At 37.5% G+C, this 19518-nt stretch overlaps 1 protein-coding gene across 2 annotated transcripts in view; it reads left to right on the forward strand.

The window, feature by feature from the left end:
- Nucleotides 1-19518, forward strand: part of ATXN10 (ataxin 10) — a 174671-nt gene that overhangs the window by 46793 nt on the left and 108360 nt on the right. Inside the window, exons 7-10 of one of the 2 annotated variants that reach the window (XM_058431991.1) lie at nucleotides 7002-7167; nucleotides 9728-9744; nucleotides 16899-17008; nucleotides 18541-18710. In XM_058431991.1, coding sequence (XP_058287974.1) covers nucleotides 7002-7167; nucleotides 9728-9744; nucleotides 16899-17008; nucleotides 18541-18710 — 463 coding nt within the window. The remainder of the gene's footprint in view (nucleotides 1-7001; nucleotides 7168-9727; nucleotides 9745-16898; nucleotides 17009-18540; nucleotides 18711-19518) is intronic. The other variant, XM_032139168.2, reaches the window with a different exon arrangement.

Consider the following 19518-nt stretch of genomic DNA (forward strand, 5'->3'; position numbering starts at 1 on the left):
TCTCGTCTTGTAACCATATAATAAAGCTGCATTATACAGGTGGCATCTGCTGGGCCAGGGAGAAGTTGAGCCAGAGGAGGCTGGCCTGTGTGTCATTGTGTAAGGAAGGCAGCGTGTGCTTCTACCTCCCTTTAGCACTTGCAGATCTCCCTGCACCTCATCCACTTGGACCCCCGGAGTCTCCTGTTGCTGCTGAACAACTTTCATTTCCACCACCTTGCGGCCCACCCTTCCTGTCCTCACCTCAGGACTGCCCATTTGGGATCTGCCCCTGATTCAGGATCTGCACTATTGTTTGTTTTTTTTCTTCAGTTGTAACCCATCTGTTTTCTTTCTCATTTCTCCACATCCCTATCTGTGGATACCTTAACACTTACAAATCTGATACAATTATTTTCTTCTATTTCATTACCTATTCAAGAAATAGTGAACTAGGTGCCAAATTCCCTGAAGCCAGGGATCCTGACTTCTTATACTTAGCAATAACTGCTACATTATGTAATCCAATTTAAAAGGAATGTATTTAGAGTAGGCATTTGAGCCACATGGAATAGGTGGTCTCTTTCTTAGCATTCCTTGAAAGTCGTGTGTGTGTGTGTGTGTGTGTGTGTGTGTGTGTGTGTGTGTATGTATATATATATGTAGATAGATCCACTTGTGATAGAGATATATATAGATAGGTATATCTATATTTTATATAGACATAAAATTTCAGTAGCTTTTGGGGTATAAGTGGTTTTGGTCACATGGATGGGTTGTATAGTGGTGTGATTTTGGCTGCCTGGATGGGTTGTATAGTGGTGTGATTTTGGTCACATGGGTGGGTTGTATAGTGGTGTGGTTTTTGGTCATATGGATGGGTTGTATAGTGGTGTGGTTTTGGCTGCCTGGATGGGTTGTATAGTGGTGTGGTTTTGGTCACATGGATGGGTTGTATAGTGGTGAAGTCGGCAATTTTAGTGCACTATTATATTATACCTGATATGTAGTTTTTATTTCTTACCCTCCTCCTAACTTCCCACCTGCTGAGTCTCCAATGTCCATTATACTACTCTGTATGTCTTTGTGTACCCATAGCTTAGCTCCCACTTATAAGTGAGAACATATGGTATTTGATTTTTCTATTTCTGAGTTCTTCACTTAGAATAATGGCCTCCAACTGGGCATGGTGGCTCACACCTGTAATCCCAGCACTTTGGGAGGCGGAGGAAGTCAGATCATTGAGACCAGGAGTTTGAGACTAGCCTGGCCAACATGGAGAAACCCCGTCTCTACAAAAAATACAAAAATTAGCCAGGCGTGGTGGCGCATGCCTGTTATCCCAGCTACTCGGGGAGGCTGAGGCATAAGAATTGCTTGAACCTGGGAGACGGAGGTTGCAGTGAGCTGAGATCATGCTACTGCACTCCAGCCTAGGTGACAGAGTGAGACCCTGTCTCAAAAAAAAAAAAAAAAAAAAAGGCTTCCAGCTCCAACCAAGTTGCTGCATAAGACATTATTTCATTCTTTTTTATGGCTGAGTAGTATTCCATTGTGTATGTATATCACGTTTTCTTTGTTCATTCATCAGTTGATGGGTACTTAGATTGGTTCTATATCTTTGCAATTGTGAGTTGTTCTGTGATAAACATATGCACGCAGGTGTCTTTTCCTTTGGGTAGATACCCAGTAGTGGATTGCTGGATTGAATGGTAGATCTACTTTTAGTTCTTTGAGAAGTCCCCATACTATTTTCCATAAATGTTGTACTATTTTACTTTCCCCCCAGCATTGTATATGCATTCCTTTTTCACTACATCCATGGCAACATCTGTTGTTTTTTGACTTTTTAATAATGGCCATTCTGACGGGTTAAGGTGGCATCTCATTGTGGTTTTAATTTGCATTTCCCTGATGACTAGTGATGTTGAGCATTTTTTCATGTTTGTTGGCCATTTGTAGATCTTCTTTTGGGAAATGTCTATTCATGTCATTTGCCCACTTTTTGATGAAATTATTTGTTTTTTTCTTACTGATTTGTTTGAGTTCCTTGTAGATTCTGGATATTAGTTCTTTGTCAGATGCATAGTTGCAAATGTTTTCTCCCATTCTGTTGGTTGTCTGTTTACTCGGATGATTATTTCTTCTGCTGTGCAGATGCATTTTAGTTTAACTAGGTCCCATTTATTTAGTTTTTGTTCCATTTGCTTTTGGGATCTTAGTCATAAATGCTTTGCCTTTGACAATGTCATAAAGTTTTTCCTAGGTTTTCTCTTAGAATTTTTATGGTTTCTGGTCTAGATTTAAATCTTTGATCCATCTCAAGTTGATTTTTGTATATGGTGAGAGATCTAGTTTTATTTTTCTACCTATGGCTATCCAGTTTTCCCGGAACTGTTTATTGAATAGGAGGTTCTTTCCCCAATTTATGTTTTTGTATGCTTTTATGGAAGGTCAGCTGATTGTAAGTATTTGGCCTTATTTCTGGTTTCTTTATTCTAGTCTATTGGTCTGTATATCTAGCTTTATATCAGTACAATCCTGTTTTGGTTACTATAGCCTTGTAGTATAATTTGAAGTTGGAGTAATGTGATGCCTTAGAATTGTTCTTTTTGCTTAATATTGCTTTGGATATTTGGGCTCTTTTTTGGTTCCATATGAATTTTAGGATTATTTTTTCTAATTGTATGAAAAATGATGTTGGTATTTTGATAGGAATTGCACTGAATCTATATATTGCTTTGGGCATATGATCATTTTAATGGTATTGATTCTTCTAATCCATGAGCATGGGATGTATTTCCATTAGTTTGTGTCATCTGTGATTTCTTTCAGCCATGTTTTATAGTTTTCCTTGTAGAGATCTTTCACCTTCTTGGTTAAGTATATTCCCAGGCATTTGATTTTCTTTTTTTTTTTTTTTTTTTTTTGCAGCTATTTTAAAAGGGACTGTGGTCTTGATTTGTTTCTCAGCTTGGTTATTGCTGATGTATACCAGTGCTACTGATTTGTGTACATTTATTTTGTTACCTGAGACTTTACTGTATTCATTGATCAAATCTAGGAGTCTTTTGGTAAAGTCTTTAGGGTTTTCTAGGCATATGATCGTATCATTGGCAAACAGAGATAGTTTGCCTTCCTCTTTTCCAATGTGGATGCCCTTTGTTTATTTCTCTTGCCTGATTGTTCTGGCTAGACCTTCCAGTGCTATACTGAATAGAAGTGGTGAAAGTGGACATCCTTGTCTTGTTCCAGTTCTTAGGGGCAATGCTTTCGTCTTTTTCCCCATTAAGTATGAGGTTGGCTATGGGTTTGTCATGTGTGGCTTTTACTATTTTGAGATATGTTCCTTCTATGCCCAGATTTTTATCACAGAGGGATGCTGGATTTTGTTGAACGTTTTTTCTGCGTCTATTGAGATGATCATATGGTTTTTGTTTTTAATTCTGTTTATGTGATGAATCACATTTACTTGGGTATGTTGAACATCCCTACATCCTGAGATGAAACCCACTTGATCATGGTGAATTATCTTTTTGCTGTGCTGATGGATTCAGTTTTCTAGTATTTTGTTGAGGATTTTTGCATCTGATGTTCATCAGAGATATTGGTCTGTAGTTTTCTTTTTTTGTTATGTCCTTTACTGCTTTTGGTATCAGTGATACTGGCTTCATAGAGTGAGTTAGGTAAGAGTTAGGTAGGATTCTCTCTTTCTCAGCCTTTTGGAATAGTTTCAGTATGATTGGTGCCAGTTCTTTGAATGTCTGGTGGAATTTGGCCATGTATCCGTCTGGCTCTGGGCTTTTTGTTTTTTGGCAATTTTTGTTATTATTGATTCAATCTCACTGGTTGTTACTGGTCTGTTCAGACCTCCTATTTCTTTCTGATTCAAGCTAGGAGGGTTGTACGTTTTCAGAGATTTGTTCATTTCCTCTAAATTTTCTTGTTTGTTTGCACAGAGGTGTTCATAGTGTCCTTAAATGGTCTTTTGTATTTCTGTGGTGCCAGCTATAATGTCTCCATTTCTGTTTCTAATTGAGCTAATTTGAATTTTCTCCCTTCTTGGTTAACCTAGCTAATGGTCTATCGATTTTATTTATCTTTTCAAAGAACCAACTTTTATATTTTGTATTTTCATCTTTTGTTTCGATTTCATTTAGTTCTCCTCTGATCTTTGTTATTTCTTTTCTTTTGCTAGCTTTGGGTTTGGCTTGTTCCTCTTGAGACAGGGTCGTGCTGTGTCACTCAGGCTGGTGTGCAGTGGCACAATCACTGCAGCCTTGACCTTCCTGGGCTGAAGTGATCCTCCCATCTCAGCCTCCCAAGTAGCTGGGACTACAGGCATGCACCACCATGCCTGACTAATTTTTTAATATTTTGTAGAGACAGCATTTCACCATGTCACCCAGGCTGGTCTCAAACTTTGGGGCTAAGCAATTCTCCTGCCTCTGCCTCCCAAAGTGCTGGGATTACAGGTGTAAGCCACCACACCTGGCCTAGTTGGTTCTTGTTTCTCTAGTTCTTTGAGGTATGATGGTAGATTGTCAACTTGTGATCTTTCAGACTTTTTGATGTAGGCATTTAGCACTATAAACTTTCCTTTTAGCACTGCTTTTGCTGTATCCCAGAAGTTTTGATAAATTATATCTGTTATTATTTATTTTGAATAACTTTTAAATGTCCATCTTGATTTCATTGTTAACCCCAAAATCATGCAGGAGCAGCTTGTTTAATTTCCATGTATTTATGTAGTTTTGAGGGTTCCTTTTGGAATTGATTTCTAGTTTTATTCTGTTGTGGTCTGAGAAGATACTTGATATGGTTCTATCTATCTGTCTGTCTATATATCTATATCTATATCTATCTATCTATCTATCTATCTATCTATCTATCTATCTATCTATCTATCTATCTATCTATCTATCTATCTATCTATCTATCTATCTATCTATCTATCTATCTATCTTATCTAAGACTGAGTCTCGCTCTGTCGCCCAGGCTGGGGTGCAGTGGCACGATCTTGGCTTACTGTAACCTCTGCCTCCTGGGTTCAAGTGATTCTTCCGCCTCAGCCTCCTGAGTAGTTGGATTACAGGCCCCTGCCACCATGGCTGGCTAGTTGTTTTTGTATTTTTAGTAGAGATGGGGTTTCATTTTTAGTAGAGATGAGGCCAGGCTAGTCTCAAATGCCTGATCTCAGGTGATCCCCTATCCTCGGCCTCCCAAAGTGCTGGGATTTCAGGTGTGAGCCACCACACCTGGCCAATATATTTTGATTTTTAAAAAATTTATTGAGACTTGCTTTGTGACCTGTCATGTGGTCTGTCTTTTCTTAGGTCTAGTAATTGTTTTGTGAATCTGGGAGCTTTAGAGTTAGGTGCATGTATATTTAGGATTATAATATCTTCCTGTTGGATCGATCCTTTTATTATCATATAATGACCTTCTTTGTCTATTTTTAATGTTGTTGCTTTAAAGTCTATTTTATCTGACATAAGAGCTATTCTGCTTGCTTTTGGTTTCCATTTGCATGAAGTATCTTTTCCCACCCACTTTACTTTGATTCTGTAAGACTCCTTATGTTTTAGGTGAGTCTGTTGAAGACAGCAGATATTTGGTTTGTGATTTTTTTTTAATCCATTCTGCCAACCTGTATCTTTTAAGTGGAGCATTTAGATGATTTATATTCAACGTTAATACTGAGATGCAAGGTACTATTCCAGCTATCATGTTGATTGTTACCTGGATATTTTGTGTTCTCCATTGTGTTACTGTTTTATAGGTGCTGTGCATTTTGTGCTTTCAAGAGGTTCCATTCTGGTGCCTGTTGACCTTTTATTTCAATCTTTAGAACTTTTAGCCTCAATTTATTTTTAAAGATTATATATAAATAAGGGAAAGCAGAAATTCTCTAATACTGTGCTCAACTGAGTGGACCGTGTATTTGTTTTATTTTGGATTAATTATTGTCACAAGAAATCTGAGGTTTTAGGAGTTTTGAAAATTGCTAAGGTCTGTTGGTGATTTTTCCAGACTGATAATATTTCCCATCATTTGGCCACAGTACAGGAAGTGTTTGGTGTAGTTTTATTTCTTACTTGAAGCAGTAAATAATTTAAATTTTTCTCTTGGTAAGAAATGTTCCATGCCTAATTTGAGTGTATTTACCGTTATTTGCTAACAAGTAGTTTAGATATGTGTACCCTTTCTTCTATAGAAATTAGAATTATACATATAATCCCAAATCAAAATGTAATTTTGAGCATATGTCCTAATTGATTTATGCTAGACAGATTGACCTATGTGATTCATTTTTCCTAGGAGAAGGAAAGAGATGGTTGAAAAGAAATATTTATTTGGTAATTTATATATTGACGTAAAAATGGCACAGTCTTGATCTTCAGATTTGTGTTTGTGTAAACTAAAACGAATAGTAAAGTTTCACAGTAAAGACTATCAAATGAGTGGTTAAAGCACCTGGCTCAGGGCACAGATTGAATCCTAGCTTAGACTCTCAGTGGTTTTATGAGACTGGACAAGTTAATTAACCTCACCAAGCCTTATTTACCCACCTTTAATGTGAAACTAATGACAGTACCTGCCTCATGGAGTTTTTGTGAGGATTAAATGATACAATGTGTGTAAAATGCTTAGCTCTATAGAAAATAGTGAATGAATGTTAGCCCATTTCACTTTGCTGTTGCTAGTATTGCAGATGTGTTCATACAAAAAACTGAGCATGTCTAAAATGTTGAATTATTTTAATGTTGAAAGTAATGGACATAAAAGCTGCATTAAGCATTTCTAGTTTCTGTGGCCAAGACACATCAAAGAAACTGAGAATTTAAAAAATAGGTGATTGATGAAGATTAACTTTATTCATGTTTTTCCTAGCTAGACATTATAAGCAAGATAAGGAATTTAAAATAATAATATTCCCTTAAAGTTGCTTTCCTAGGTATTTTTAGCATTGTATGATTTAAGTATTATAGATTCATGTAGAAATCCTTTATGTTTTACAGAGTTACACTGTTAGACCTTATGATAGCCAGGATAACGAGTGATGAGCCACTCACCAAGGATGACATCCCTGTGTTTTTGCGGCATGCTGAATTGATTGCAAGCACCTTTGTGGATCAGTGCAAGACTGTGCTCAAGTTGGCCTCTGAGGAGCCTCCTGATGATGAGGTAAGGGTGGCAGATTTCCCAATCTCGGGTAAAAGAGAATGGACAGATTTTCTAACTCAGCCAAGTCCTCTATGAGAATTCTTTTTTAAAAGCTTTAAAAAATATTATGTAAGTAATGTATCCATGTATGAGAATAATTAGAAAATTTAGATAAGGGAAAACAGTGTCCTTATTCCTACCATCCAGAGTCAATGGCTTAGACAAATTCTGGTTAATTTTCTAGGCAGATGACATCAGATACGTGTACACAGACATAGACGTGTGCACATATGTGTCTATGAAAAGTGGAATCTTTCTGTGCCTTCTGTTTGCAGGTTCCCATTTTTTCTTCGGAATGTAAGCTCTAAAAGGGCAGAAATTTTGACTGTTGTGTCCATAGTACTATGTATATGGTAGGCACTGAACAAATATTTGCTGAATGAATAAATAAATAATACATTGTAAATGTCTTTTTAAATAAATGCCAACATAGGGTGGGCACAGTGCCTTACACTTGTAACCCCACTTCTTTGGGAGGCCAAGGCGGGAGGATCACTTGAGCCCAGGAATTCCAGATCACCCTGGGCAACATGGTGAAACCCCGTCTCTGCAAAAAATACAAAAATTAACTGGGCATGGTAGCACATGCCTATAGACCTAGCTACTTTGGAGGCTGAGGTGGGAGGGTCACTTGAGCCCAGGAGGTTGAGGCTGCAGTGAGCCATAATTGCCCCACTGCACTCCAGCCCAGGTGATGGAGTGAGACCCTTGTCTCAAAAAAAGAAAGAAAGAAAAAAAAAGCCAACATAGCATTTCAAGTAAAGAATTTCCTATTTATTTGTCCAAATCCCTGTAGTTGGACATTTAGGTTGTTTTTTTGTTTGTTTGTTTGTTTTGAGACAAAGCCTTGCTCCGTCACCCAGGCTGGAGCACAGTGGCACAATCTTGACTCACTGCAACCTCCGCCCCCTGGGTTCAGTCAATTCTCCTGTCTTGGCCACCCAAATAACTGGGATTACAGATGCACACCACCATGCCCAGATAATTTTTGTATTTTTGGTAGAGGCGGGGTTTCGGCATATTGTCCCAGCTGGTCTTGAACTCCTGACTTCATGTGATCTGCCTGCCTCGGCCTGCCAAGGTGCTGGGATTACTGGCATGAGCCACCATGTCTGGCAGTAGGTTGTTCTTATTTCTACTTATTTTAGATAATACTGTAGTACATGCCTTTATAGTTACATCTTTGCACATTTCCACAGTTATTATCCTAGGACATAATCTTAGAAGTGAAATTGCTATGTATAAGGATATCACATGTTTAAAGCTCTTGATACATACTTCCAAACTGCTTTCTAGACAGTTTGCTTCTTCTCTTCTTTATAGGAGATTCCTAGTTGTATACTGTCCTGGTTAATTATTTAAACTATTTTTTATTCTCCTTAAGCCTACCTTAGATCATTCAGGTCTTGTTTTATCAGGGTGTGGAAGGGAGCTTATGTTAGTTCTCTATCCCTCCTCTTTACTTCAGAACTCCCTGTTTTTATCTATTCTCCCTTTCTTCTGTCATAAAGTTAGAATTGTTCTTGTTCTGGACCACTCAGCTGTAAAAAGGGATGCACTTGTGATACTACAGGGAAGAATCTCAAAAGTGCTGAGGGAGAGAAGCCAGACAGACTAGAAAACATGCTGGCTGATTCCATTTCCGTGGGATTCTGTAGCAGGCCAGATATATCGGTCCTGACAGAAAATAGATCAGATGTCACGTGGGTCTGGAAATGAATGAGTGGAATTGATTGCAGGGGAACAGGAGGGAACTTTCTGCATAGCAGAATGTGGCACTTAGCTGTATACCTTGACACAACTCTGTACTGTATGCTTAAGATGGATGTATTTCATTGCATGTATATTATGCCTCAATAAAGCTGATTTAAACACAGTAAAAGATGATAGAGAGTTCCTTTGTAGCTGATATGAATGGTCAGGTAGAGAGGGAGTAATTGATGCTGGAATCACTGTTGGCAAATGGGTGACACTGGAGGAGAGGGATTGGAATCCAGAGTAGGTACTCATCCACTGTCCACAGGCGGGAATGTAGAGAATGTGATCCGTAGTGTTTCCTGGAGAGTGATGTGTAATACTGTGAAACTGTTAACTCCTGTTGTAAATGCAGCTCATGGCTATGACTGCTCGACCATGAGAGTGTATTTCCTTTTTTGTGAATATACTTTCCTTCAGGACCATTTTGGTATTGATTTTCTGTGCTTTGTCATATAGACCATGTTAGGTCTTACTAATCATTTCGTTACTTTAGTTCTCATTTTCTGTGATAGGAAAGAAAGGTCTTTATTCGGGGGCTTGCGTTTACTTTCTGGAGATAGATTTGCCTTTGTTTCCAGCAGGAGGAGCAGTGAGTCGTGCTTAAGAACAGTTTTAAAAATTCTCTAGGAGACAGAGAAAAGACAGATCACAGCTTTAAACTTTTCAAGGCACTTCTGTTTAAAATATAGGTGATTTCAGTATTGTAGTGAGAAATTCCTGGTGTAACTTCTCATATTTAGGAAAACTTCTTTTTTTCTTTCAGACTTTCTTCTCTAAGATGGGAAGTATTTTTATATATTAATGGAGTGGAAAATTGTAGACTGGAAACAGTGGCTCATGCCCGTAATCCCAATACTTTGGGACGCCAACGCGTGGGAAGATTGCTTAAGCCCAGGAGTTGGAGACCAGCCTGGGCAACATAAGGAGACTCCATCTGTACAAAAAAAACAAAGAATTAGCTGGGTGTGGTGGTGTGTGCCTGTGGTCCTAGCTACTGGTGAGGCTGAGGTGGGAGGCTTGCCTAAGCCCAGAAGGTTGAGGCTGCAGTGAGCTGTGATTGCGCTACTGCACTCCAGCCAGGGGAAGAGTGAGATCCTGTCTCCAAAAAAAAAAAAAAAAAAAAAAAAAAATTTGTAGGCAGTTTTCTTTTGCAAAGCCAAATTAATTTACTTTTGGAAGTTTATTGAGCTATACATTTATGACTTGTGCATATTAATGCAGATATGTTGTACTTTTTTTTTTTTTTTTTTTAAAGAGGACCCCTTATTGCCAGTATTTAAATATGCCAGAGACCAGGTGGTATACTGGAGCTGGCCTGTGGTGACTTCTAAGAGTTGATTATTAAGTGCTTAGAAATTTGTGAGCTGATTGTTAAATTGTTGGTACCTTGAAATCATCCATGGTGGAAGTAGTTGTGCCATGGAAACCAGCAAATGCTACAAATCAAGGTTTTCCACCTGCCTCTTCCACCCCAGCCATTCTTCTGCCAAACCACTGCATTTACTCATTGGTGATCTTTTTAGGACAAGATAGATATTCAATAAAGTTCTCAATGCTATGACTGAAAAGTGAGAATGGAAACAGTTGTATTTATAGCATGTGTTTTTTAATTTATGTAATTGTTTGGCTTTAAAATCTCAAGGTTTTCTTCATACGTTTCTTTATAAAAATAGTTTTGGGTTCTCATGTTAATGTACTTATTCCTGTCTTTTGATATATTTTGTATACTTGTTTTTTTTTTTTTTTTTTTTTTTTTTTTTTTTTTTTTTTTGAGATGGAGTCTCGCTCTGTTGCCCAGGCTGGAGTGCAGTGGCGTGATCTCGGCTCACTGCAAGCTCTGCCTCCTGGGTTCATGCCATTCTCCCACCTCAGCCTCCCGAGTAGCTGCGACTACAGGTGCCCGCCACCTCGCCTGGCTAATTTTTTGTATTTTTAGTAGACACGGGGTTTCACCGTGTTAGCCAGGATGGTCTCAATCTCCTGACCTCGTGATCCGCCTGCCTCGGCCTCCCAAAGTGCTGGGATTACAGGCGTGAGCCACCGTGCCCGGCCTCTATTTTGTATACTTGTTTCCAGTTTTTGATATATTTTTGTCAGTTCAGAATCTTGTTCACTTGCAGCAAGCCTTGCCTTTTCTCTGAAAGCTCAAAAAACATTCTTTTTAGCTTTGTATTTTCTGATACCCATGTATTACGATAATTGTCGCCAGGTTGTGGGATTTGCATTCTGTTTTAATCTTTGCAACCCCAGTTTAGGCCATATTGTAGTACCTATTATGCAGTAGGTATTACATATTTAATTACATAATACATATTTAATACATATTCTACAATAAATGGTGTATTTTTTCCACATATTAAGGGCTTAAATTTTTGTATTATGCAAATAGTACTTGCTTTGTTCTTAAAAATTATTTAAGCTGAAGTCAGTGAAACATAAAGTTACAAAGTTTCAGCCAGGCGTGGTGGCTTACACCTGTACTTTGGGAGGCCGAGGTGGGCGGATCGCCTGAGGTCAGGAGTTTGAGACCAGCCTGACCAACATGGTGAGACCCCGTCTCTACTAAAAATACAAAAATTAGCCGGGTATGGTGGCAGACGCCTGTAATCCCGGCTACTCGGGAGGCGGAGACAGAGAATCACTTGAACCTGGGAGGCGGAGGTTTCAGTGAGCCGAGGTTGTGCCATTGCACTTCAGCCTGGGTGACAGAGCAAGACTCCCATCTTAAAAAAAAAAAAAAAGTTACAAAGTTTTCCCCTTTTTGTCCAGCCTCCATTTGTTTTCTATAGATCTATCTGCATATCCTTTTTGTTTTCTTTTCAAAGGTCTTTTTTTGTATATACACACCTATATGTTTTTTGTTTTCATTTTTTGCACTATTCTTCAACTTCCTGTTTTTACTTATGATATAACTTGTACATCTTTGCACTTTAGCATGTGTATATTCATTGTATGTTTTTAATAGTTGAATAATATTTAACTATATAGACTCATCATAATTTTTTCATTTGTTCCCTATAGATGTTTCAGCTGCTTTCAGGTTGCTTTTTCTTTCTTTTAACCTTTACAAATAATGTTATAGTGAACATCCTTGAACAAATTTTGGATAAGTAAATCTAAGATTATAAATTCCTGGAGTTGAGTTGCTGGGTCGAAGAATTATGTGTATTTAAAAACTTTAGAGAGATTTCTAAGTTGCACACCAGTGCAACACAAGATTGCATGAGCTGCCTTTTGCAGATCTGATTTAATTACTATTTCTTGTTAATGTTTTTCAGTGACCATTATGTTTGTTTTTGCATATTAGGTTACTCTTTAAAATGCATTTATTAAAAAGCGTTTTCTGGAAATTAATCTTTCTGTCATACATACAGTAAACTATTGTTTATGTAATTTTTGTTTGAATTTATTTCTGATGTTCTGTTAGCCTTGTAGTTGTTTTTTGTTTGTGTTTAATCTAGTTAAGGTTATCAATTTTGTCCTTCTGGCCTCTGAATTTTTTTTTTTTTTTGACAGCTGACAGCCAAGAAGATTTTTGTTTGTTTGTTTTTAAGTAAATTCTCCACTTAGATTGTGGAAATACACACCTACATAGTCTAGTTCTTTCAGTACTTAGTTCTCATCTTTTATTTATCTAGAATTTATTTTTGGGTAAGGAGCGAGTTATGGATCCAAATGAATTATTTGTCTTTTGACTATCCAAGATTATAAAATCTTTGGTGTGAGACTGACTGGGTTTGAATCTTCTGTTACAGGTATATGATCTTGGAAAAGTTACTCATCCTCTTTCTGCCCTTCTTTTTCTTGAAATGGGTTATATTATTATTAGTAGTATTTTTTATTTTGAGATAGAGTCTTGCTCTGTTGCCCAGGCTGGAATGCAGAGATGTGGTCTTGGCTCACTGCAACCTCCATCTCTTGGGTTCAAGCGATTCTCCTCCCTCAGCCTCCTGTGTAGCTGGAGGCACCCACCACCATGCCCTGCTAATTTTTGTATTTTTAGTAGAGATGGGGTTTCACCATGTTGGCCAGGCTGGTCTTGAACTCCTGACTTTGGGTGATCCACCCGCCTCGGGCTCCCAAAGTGCTAGGATTATAGGCGTGGGCCACTGTGCCCGGCCAGGTTGTATTTTAATATAAACATTTAATATGCAGGTTGGTACATAGTTAATGTTCCCTAAATGTTATCTGTTATTATTTCGTTACCATTTAGTGAATAATCTTATCCTTTCCACTATTTTTTTTTTTTTTATAGAGACAGGGTCTTGCCCTGTTCCCCAGGCTGGAGCGTAGTGGTCAATCATAGCTCACTATATGCTCCAACTCCTGGGCTTGAGGATCCTCCCACCTACCTATATCATCCAAAATTCTTTTATTTATTTGGATCAATTACTGGTTCCTCCAAACAAATTGGAGGGAACCAGTAAGATGTTAACAACTGGAGAAGGGAGAATTCAGAGAGGTATGTGTTTATATGCCATAAAGGAACGCTGAAATGAACATACAAAAAAATGCAAAAACTGATCTATCGACCAAGTAGTTGCAGTCCAGGCAGATATAACTAATTTGCATTTTAATGGACAGGAATAATTCTGTATTAATACAAGTTTTCTGTAACTTACAAAACTGTAAAATTGCTCAAAGATATTAAATGACAGTGTTAACTGAGACAGGTGAGCTAGACAGGAGATTAATCTTTTTTTTTTTTTTTTTTTTTCTTTAAAAATTTTTTCCTTTTTTTCCTTTCTTTTTTTTTTTTTTTTTTTTTTTTTTTTGCCCTAGTGCCTGATTTAATTAATATTAGTTTCATAAGACTTTTAAATATCTGTAAGGGCATTTTACTCATTAATCTTATTTTTTAAGACAGTAATTTTTCCTGGCTGTTCTTTCATTACTAATTTCCAGATGCTCATTAAAAACACTTTATTAATAAAATGATGTTAATGACTAAAATTGGGGATGTGTTAGGTGGGGATAGATTAATTTTCTTTTAGGTTTATTTTAGTTAATATCATAGAATTTAAGAGCTGGAAGGAGACTTCCAGTTCATCTCTTCCAACCTCTAATTTTATTTCTGTCGTTTTAATGTGGAAAATTTCAAACATAGACTAAGAAGAAAGTGTACTTATACTCCATATGCCATCCCCTGGCTTCAGCAGCTTCCCCTTCATCACCATTCTTCTTTCCTTCACAGTTCCACTCATTCTTATGCCAGTTGCCGTGGACTGAATCAAAGCTCCAGCATATTTCATCAGTTACTCTAAAAGATAAGGAGTTTTCAGACACAAGTATAATGTGATGAGAACATCTAAAATAACTAATAATAACATTTATTATCAAATACATAGTATTCAGATTTCCCCCATTGTCTAATAATCTTTTTCAAGTTTATTTTGTGGAAACACCATACAGATAAGGGCCATATGTTGCAAGTGATTGACATAACTTTACTCTAGTGTATAGGTTCCCCTTTCCTCTTCTTTTTTTCCTCTTTGCTACTTATTTGTTGGAGAAACTGGGTTGTTTTTCCTGTAGACTTTTCTGGATTTCAGATTTTGATGAGTATGTCTCCAGGGTGGCACTTAACATATTCTTGTTTACCTTGCATTTCCTGTGAATGAAAATTAGTTCCACAGGCATATTCAGATTTGGGTTAGGTTTTTTTTTGTTTATTTTTTGCAGTAGTGTTTCACTGTTGGTGATACTACTTTCATCAAGAAGCACATGAGGCTTGGTTATCTTTTTGTGATATTAGCAGTCATTAATGATCACCTAGATCCATGAATTCTTTAGGGGTTGCAAAATGGTGGCATTTTAACATTATTGTTCCTTCTTTGTTTATTAGCAGGAATATTTTTTAAAGAGAAACTTTCCCTAGCCAGTTCTTAGGTTCTGTGAGGTACACTGGATGAAGAAAGGCAGGATAAGTGCTCGATTGTTTTCCCTCTTGATTACCAGTCTTCAGAGTAATGAGTTGGTTTTGTGGCATCATTCAAAGATGACCAGTGAGTTGGTTTGTTTTGTTTTATTTTCATTATGAAGCCATAGCTTTAAAACCGCTTGCTTTGTTTTCAGTCTGTTGCTGTTGTAATTCTTTCTGATGTTTAATGTGCCATCGCTGGCCGGTGGGAGCCTCATCAAGTTGTTTCTGATTCTGAATTTCTGACATGACCCTGGTAGCCTGTTAATAACATCTTTGTTATCTGCTATGACAAGATGTCCAGGGTTACCTTTTGCGTGGGCTGTCCCAGGTCTATTCTTGAAGGAGCAGTGATATCTCAAGATAACAATCTGGGCAACTACACCTTTAACAAAAGAGGTTGATGAAGCTTTGTGAAATTCATGGACTTGGTCAAGACTCGTTTTAACATGGTACTACTAATCTAGACTTCTAATCTAGATTTTTCCCACTTAACTCTTTAGCAAAAGAAGGCTATGATATAAAATTAAAGATCCAAGACATTAAAAATATGTGTTGTTTTTTGCTATTTATTTTGAGATTTCAGAATACTATATTAATGTATTACCTTTAAATCTCTTAATTAGAAAACAGTAAATACACATTTAGAATTAACAAGGAGGTAATTTGTCTTTCTTTTGAAGAATGTTATCTTTTTTTTTTTTTGGTTGAGACAGAGTCTTGCTCTGTTGCCCAGGCTACAGTCCAGTGGAGTGATCGTGGCTCACTGCAACCTCTGCCTCCTGGGTTGAAACGATTCTCCTGCCTCAGCCTCCGTAGTAGCTGGGATTACAAGCACCCACCACCAGGCCTGGCTAATTTTTATATTTTTTTTTAGTGGAGACGGGATTTCACCATATCGACCAGGCTGATCTTGAACTCTTGACCTCAAGTGATCTTCTGCCCTCGGCCTCCCAAAGTGAAGAATGTTATCTTGGCCCGGCGCGGTGGCTCACGCTTGTAATCCCAGCACTTTCGGAGGCCGAGGCGGGTGGATCACGAGGTCAGGAGATCGAGACCACGGTGAAACCCCGTCTCTACTAAAAATACAAAAAATTAGCCAGGCGTGGTGGCGGGCGCCTGTAGTCCCAGCTACTCGGAGAGCCTGAGGCAGGAGAATGGCGTAAACCCGGGAGGTGGGGCTTGCAGTGAGCCGAGATCGCGCCACTGCACTCTAGCCTGGGCGACAGAGCGAGACTCCGTCTCAAAAAAAAAAAAAACAATGTTATCTTTATGGACTAACTTTATAATCTCTGCCACATTTTGTCAAATAATGGGTACTTTAAAAATGGGGTTCAAAATCTATACAAAAGTTACATTTAAAATTTTTGTATAGACTACTTAATGCTGTGCAGTTGGTACTGGGTACTTTCTTGGTCATGCAGTGTATTTGATAAATTATTTAGTAACTATGTGAAGTAGCATTTTCAAATAATACTGTCTTTCTGATCTACCAAGATACTGCATAGAAGTTCATATTTACCCAGAAATTATGCAAGTTCTTAAAGCCAGAGTTTTTTCAACCACAGCATTTTACAGGATTTCTGTGGACAAGAAATTAATGTATTTTATGGGATATTTGTATCTTTAAAGTGGAATTTGCATGCTGGGAATGCTTTAAAAAGAAAGTATTTGCATAAATGTCATGTACGTAGCTAGTAATTTTGAACATTTATTCCACTGTTGGAATGTCTTTTTGCTTGAATAAGAAGTTTTCTGACTCTTTGCTCCAAGAAGACACATAATGACACATAATCTTGCATTCTTGATGGCAGATGTCTGCTGTTAGTGAAAATGATGAGTCGTGTACATATTTCGTACTTCTGTTTTGTTCTTCATAGTTTTTTCTCTTTGACTTATTACAAGCACGGACTCTTTAAATTTATTGAAATATTTTATTCTCTTACAGTTATTTATAACAGTTAAATAATTTCGCTTAAAATATGCTTAAAAGTTATGTTTTCTTTTCTTTCTAGGAGGCGCTGGCTACGATTAGGCTTCTCGACGTCCTGTGTGAAATGACTGCGAATACTGAGCTGCTCGGCTATCTGCAGGTTTTCCCTGGCTTGCTGGAAAGAGTGATTGGTGAGTGAAATATCACACATTGTATTTTTAGCTAAGAAATCTTTGGCTTGTCATACTGTAATGTAAATCCAAATACAAATCCTTAATTTTCAGTGTACTTTTGGGAATTTTGTGAATATATTTTTTTGAGAGGAATCACAGTGTTGTAACAGTTCAGGCAGGCCAGATAAACCTGAGCCCACAGGGTTGTTCAGCCACTTTCCTTCTGTTTAACTGAAGATTCCTTCTCAGTAACATGAGGATGACAATGCCTCTTATGCACATAGTAGATGTTTCATCAATATAGGATGTGATGAAGAAGGTGGGGCAGGCAGGTTTGCGATGATGATTGTGGTTTTATATTACTATAGCTTTGCAAAATGTGGCAGTAAATTTTTCCCATTTACATTTAGTGAACACATAGAATGGTGTTTTATACATATTATATATACAAATCTTATGAGAAAAAGATTTTAAACAAGAAACCATTGTTAAAAGTATTACCAACCTTGCTAAAAAGCTGTCTGCAAAATAATTCAAGTAGAACCTGTTTCTTGTGGCTAGCCATGCTTAAGTTTGCTGTTCATTATTTGCAATTTTTTCCTTTAAAAAGATGGTACTTACTCTGGAGACCAGTGTACTGAGAAAGATGACTTTGTGTCTAGCAGTATAGATGAGCTAGCAGTGAGCTGTAGAGTAAGATCCTTAGAACTCCTCATCAGTGTTGTATTTTGAGTACAGTGCTTTTAGTGATAATTTAAATGAAACACCGCAAACCTAGCACCCTTGAGTGATTATGGAAAGAGCCTGAGTTTAGAGCCAGGGTCGATGTGGGTTGCCATCCCAGCTCTGCCAAGTGCCAACTTTTCTGAGCCTGTTGTTTTCTTCATTATAAAATTGGGAAAGTGATACCTTCCTGTGTAGGTTTGTTGAGAGGGTTAAATGAGATAATGCAGAAACACTGAAATGCAGTTCCTGGAAGATTGTCTGTTTTCATTGGCTGCCTGGAGGTGCTCATAAAGTAGAGCAGTGGTAAGTTCTTTCTCCTGAATGTAGCTGGAGTGAAGTATAGAGAACACATGCTGACTTCTGATGATTTGGCCAGTTGGATGAGGGAAAAATAAGCACTCTTCTTGGTTTCTGTCATATGCATCATTATGGATAGATACTGTGTTTTAGACTTCACTGACTGAAGTTATTAGAAAAGTTCTTTCATAAAGAAGTTGAGATTGGAAACCTTTTTGTAAGAAGGATGCTAGCAAACTTTTAGCTAACTTTTTTTTGTAGATAAATAGAAACTCTGAGTTGGGGTAGTCATTATGGCTTATCTCCCCAAAACTAGAGTCAAAAAATTTAAAGCAAAGGCAGAAGAGCCTTCTAATCATTTTTTAAAGCAAAGGCAGAAGAGCCTTGTAATCATTATTTAAATAAAGCTTTCTGTGCTCTACCTTTAGCCTATTAAAATAAATTAGATTTGTTTATGGAAAACTATTAGTACAAAATACTAAAAGTTACTTTTCTGTGGAAAATGAAGTTTACTCTTTTGGTTATAGATCTTTTACGGGTGATTCATGTAGCTGGAAAAGAAACCACAAACATCTTCAGTAATTGTGGTTGCGTGAGAGCAGAAGGTGACATCTCCAATGTGGCCGAGGGGTTTAAGTCTCATCTCATTCGTCTGATTGGAAATCTGTGTTACAAGAATAAAGATAACCAAGACAAGGTAAGAGGATTTCTTGGTATGTATTATACATGTATGGCTTCATTTAGAATATAGTCTTTGGAAGATATTCACTCTTTTGGAGTGAAAGCCTGAGGTGCTTAGAAAGTAGCTTGGATAGAGAGATATATATTATATATGAATACACACACACACACACACACACATATGTGTGTGTGTGTATATATATATGTATATGTTAACATATAGGCTCTTTGGAGCCTAGACAAATTTCTAACACACAGTAGATACCTAATAAACACTAGTTATTATTGCCTATTTTCTTAAGAACAAACAAAGCTTAGATCTATATCCTATGTTTATGGACGATAGCATCATAAGCCTTTTCTTCTAGACGTTTTAAAATGGATATAAAAGGAATATAATATTTAAGTATGAAGTCTTTGAGGACCTAGTAGGCTGCTTTTAGAAACCTCTTATGTGCAGAACAGCTTGAAGGTAGTTATACTGAGAATGTGAGAGAATGGTAAGAAAGATCTCAGGGCAATTGGACCACATGCTTCAGATTGATCTCGCCTTTCTGTATTTTTCTGGAGTTTTACTCCAGGTGGCATTTGATTTGCTTAGTTAAATATTAATCAAATTTGTGCCAGATTATATTTTTCTAAGATGGTGGCAGAATGTCTTGCATTGTACATGTGTGTCTGCAGTATGACTTTGCCACTCCCCTGTCAAGGGTTGGCATCTATTTCTCCATCCACTTGAATCTGGGCAGGCCCTGTGGCTGCTGTGAGCAATCAAATATGTGATCCTATACCATTTCTATCGTAGCCCTTAACTGGTCTAGCTG

This window comes from Hylobates moloch, unplaced genomic scaffold (assembly GCF_009828535.3).
Source record: "Hylobates moloch isolate HMO894 unplaced genomic scaffold, HMol_V3 SCAFFOLD_19, whole genome shotgun sequence".
Lineage (NCBI taxonomy): Eukaryota > Metazoa > Chordata > Mammalia > Primates > Hylobatidae > Hylobates > Hylobates moloch.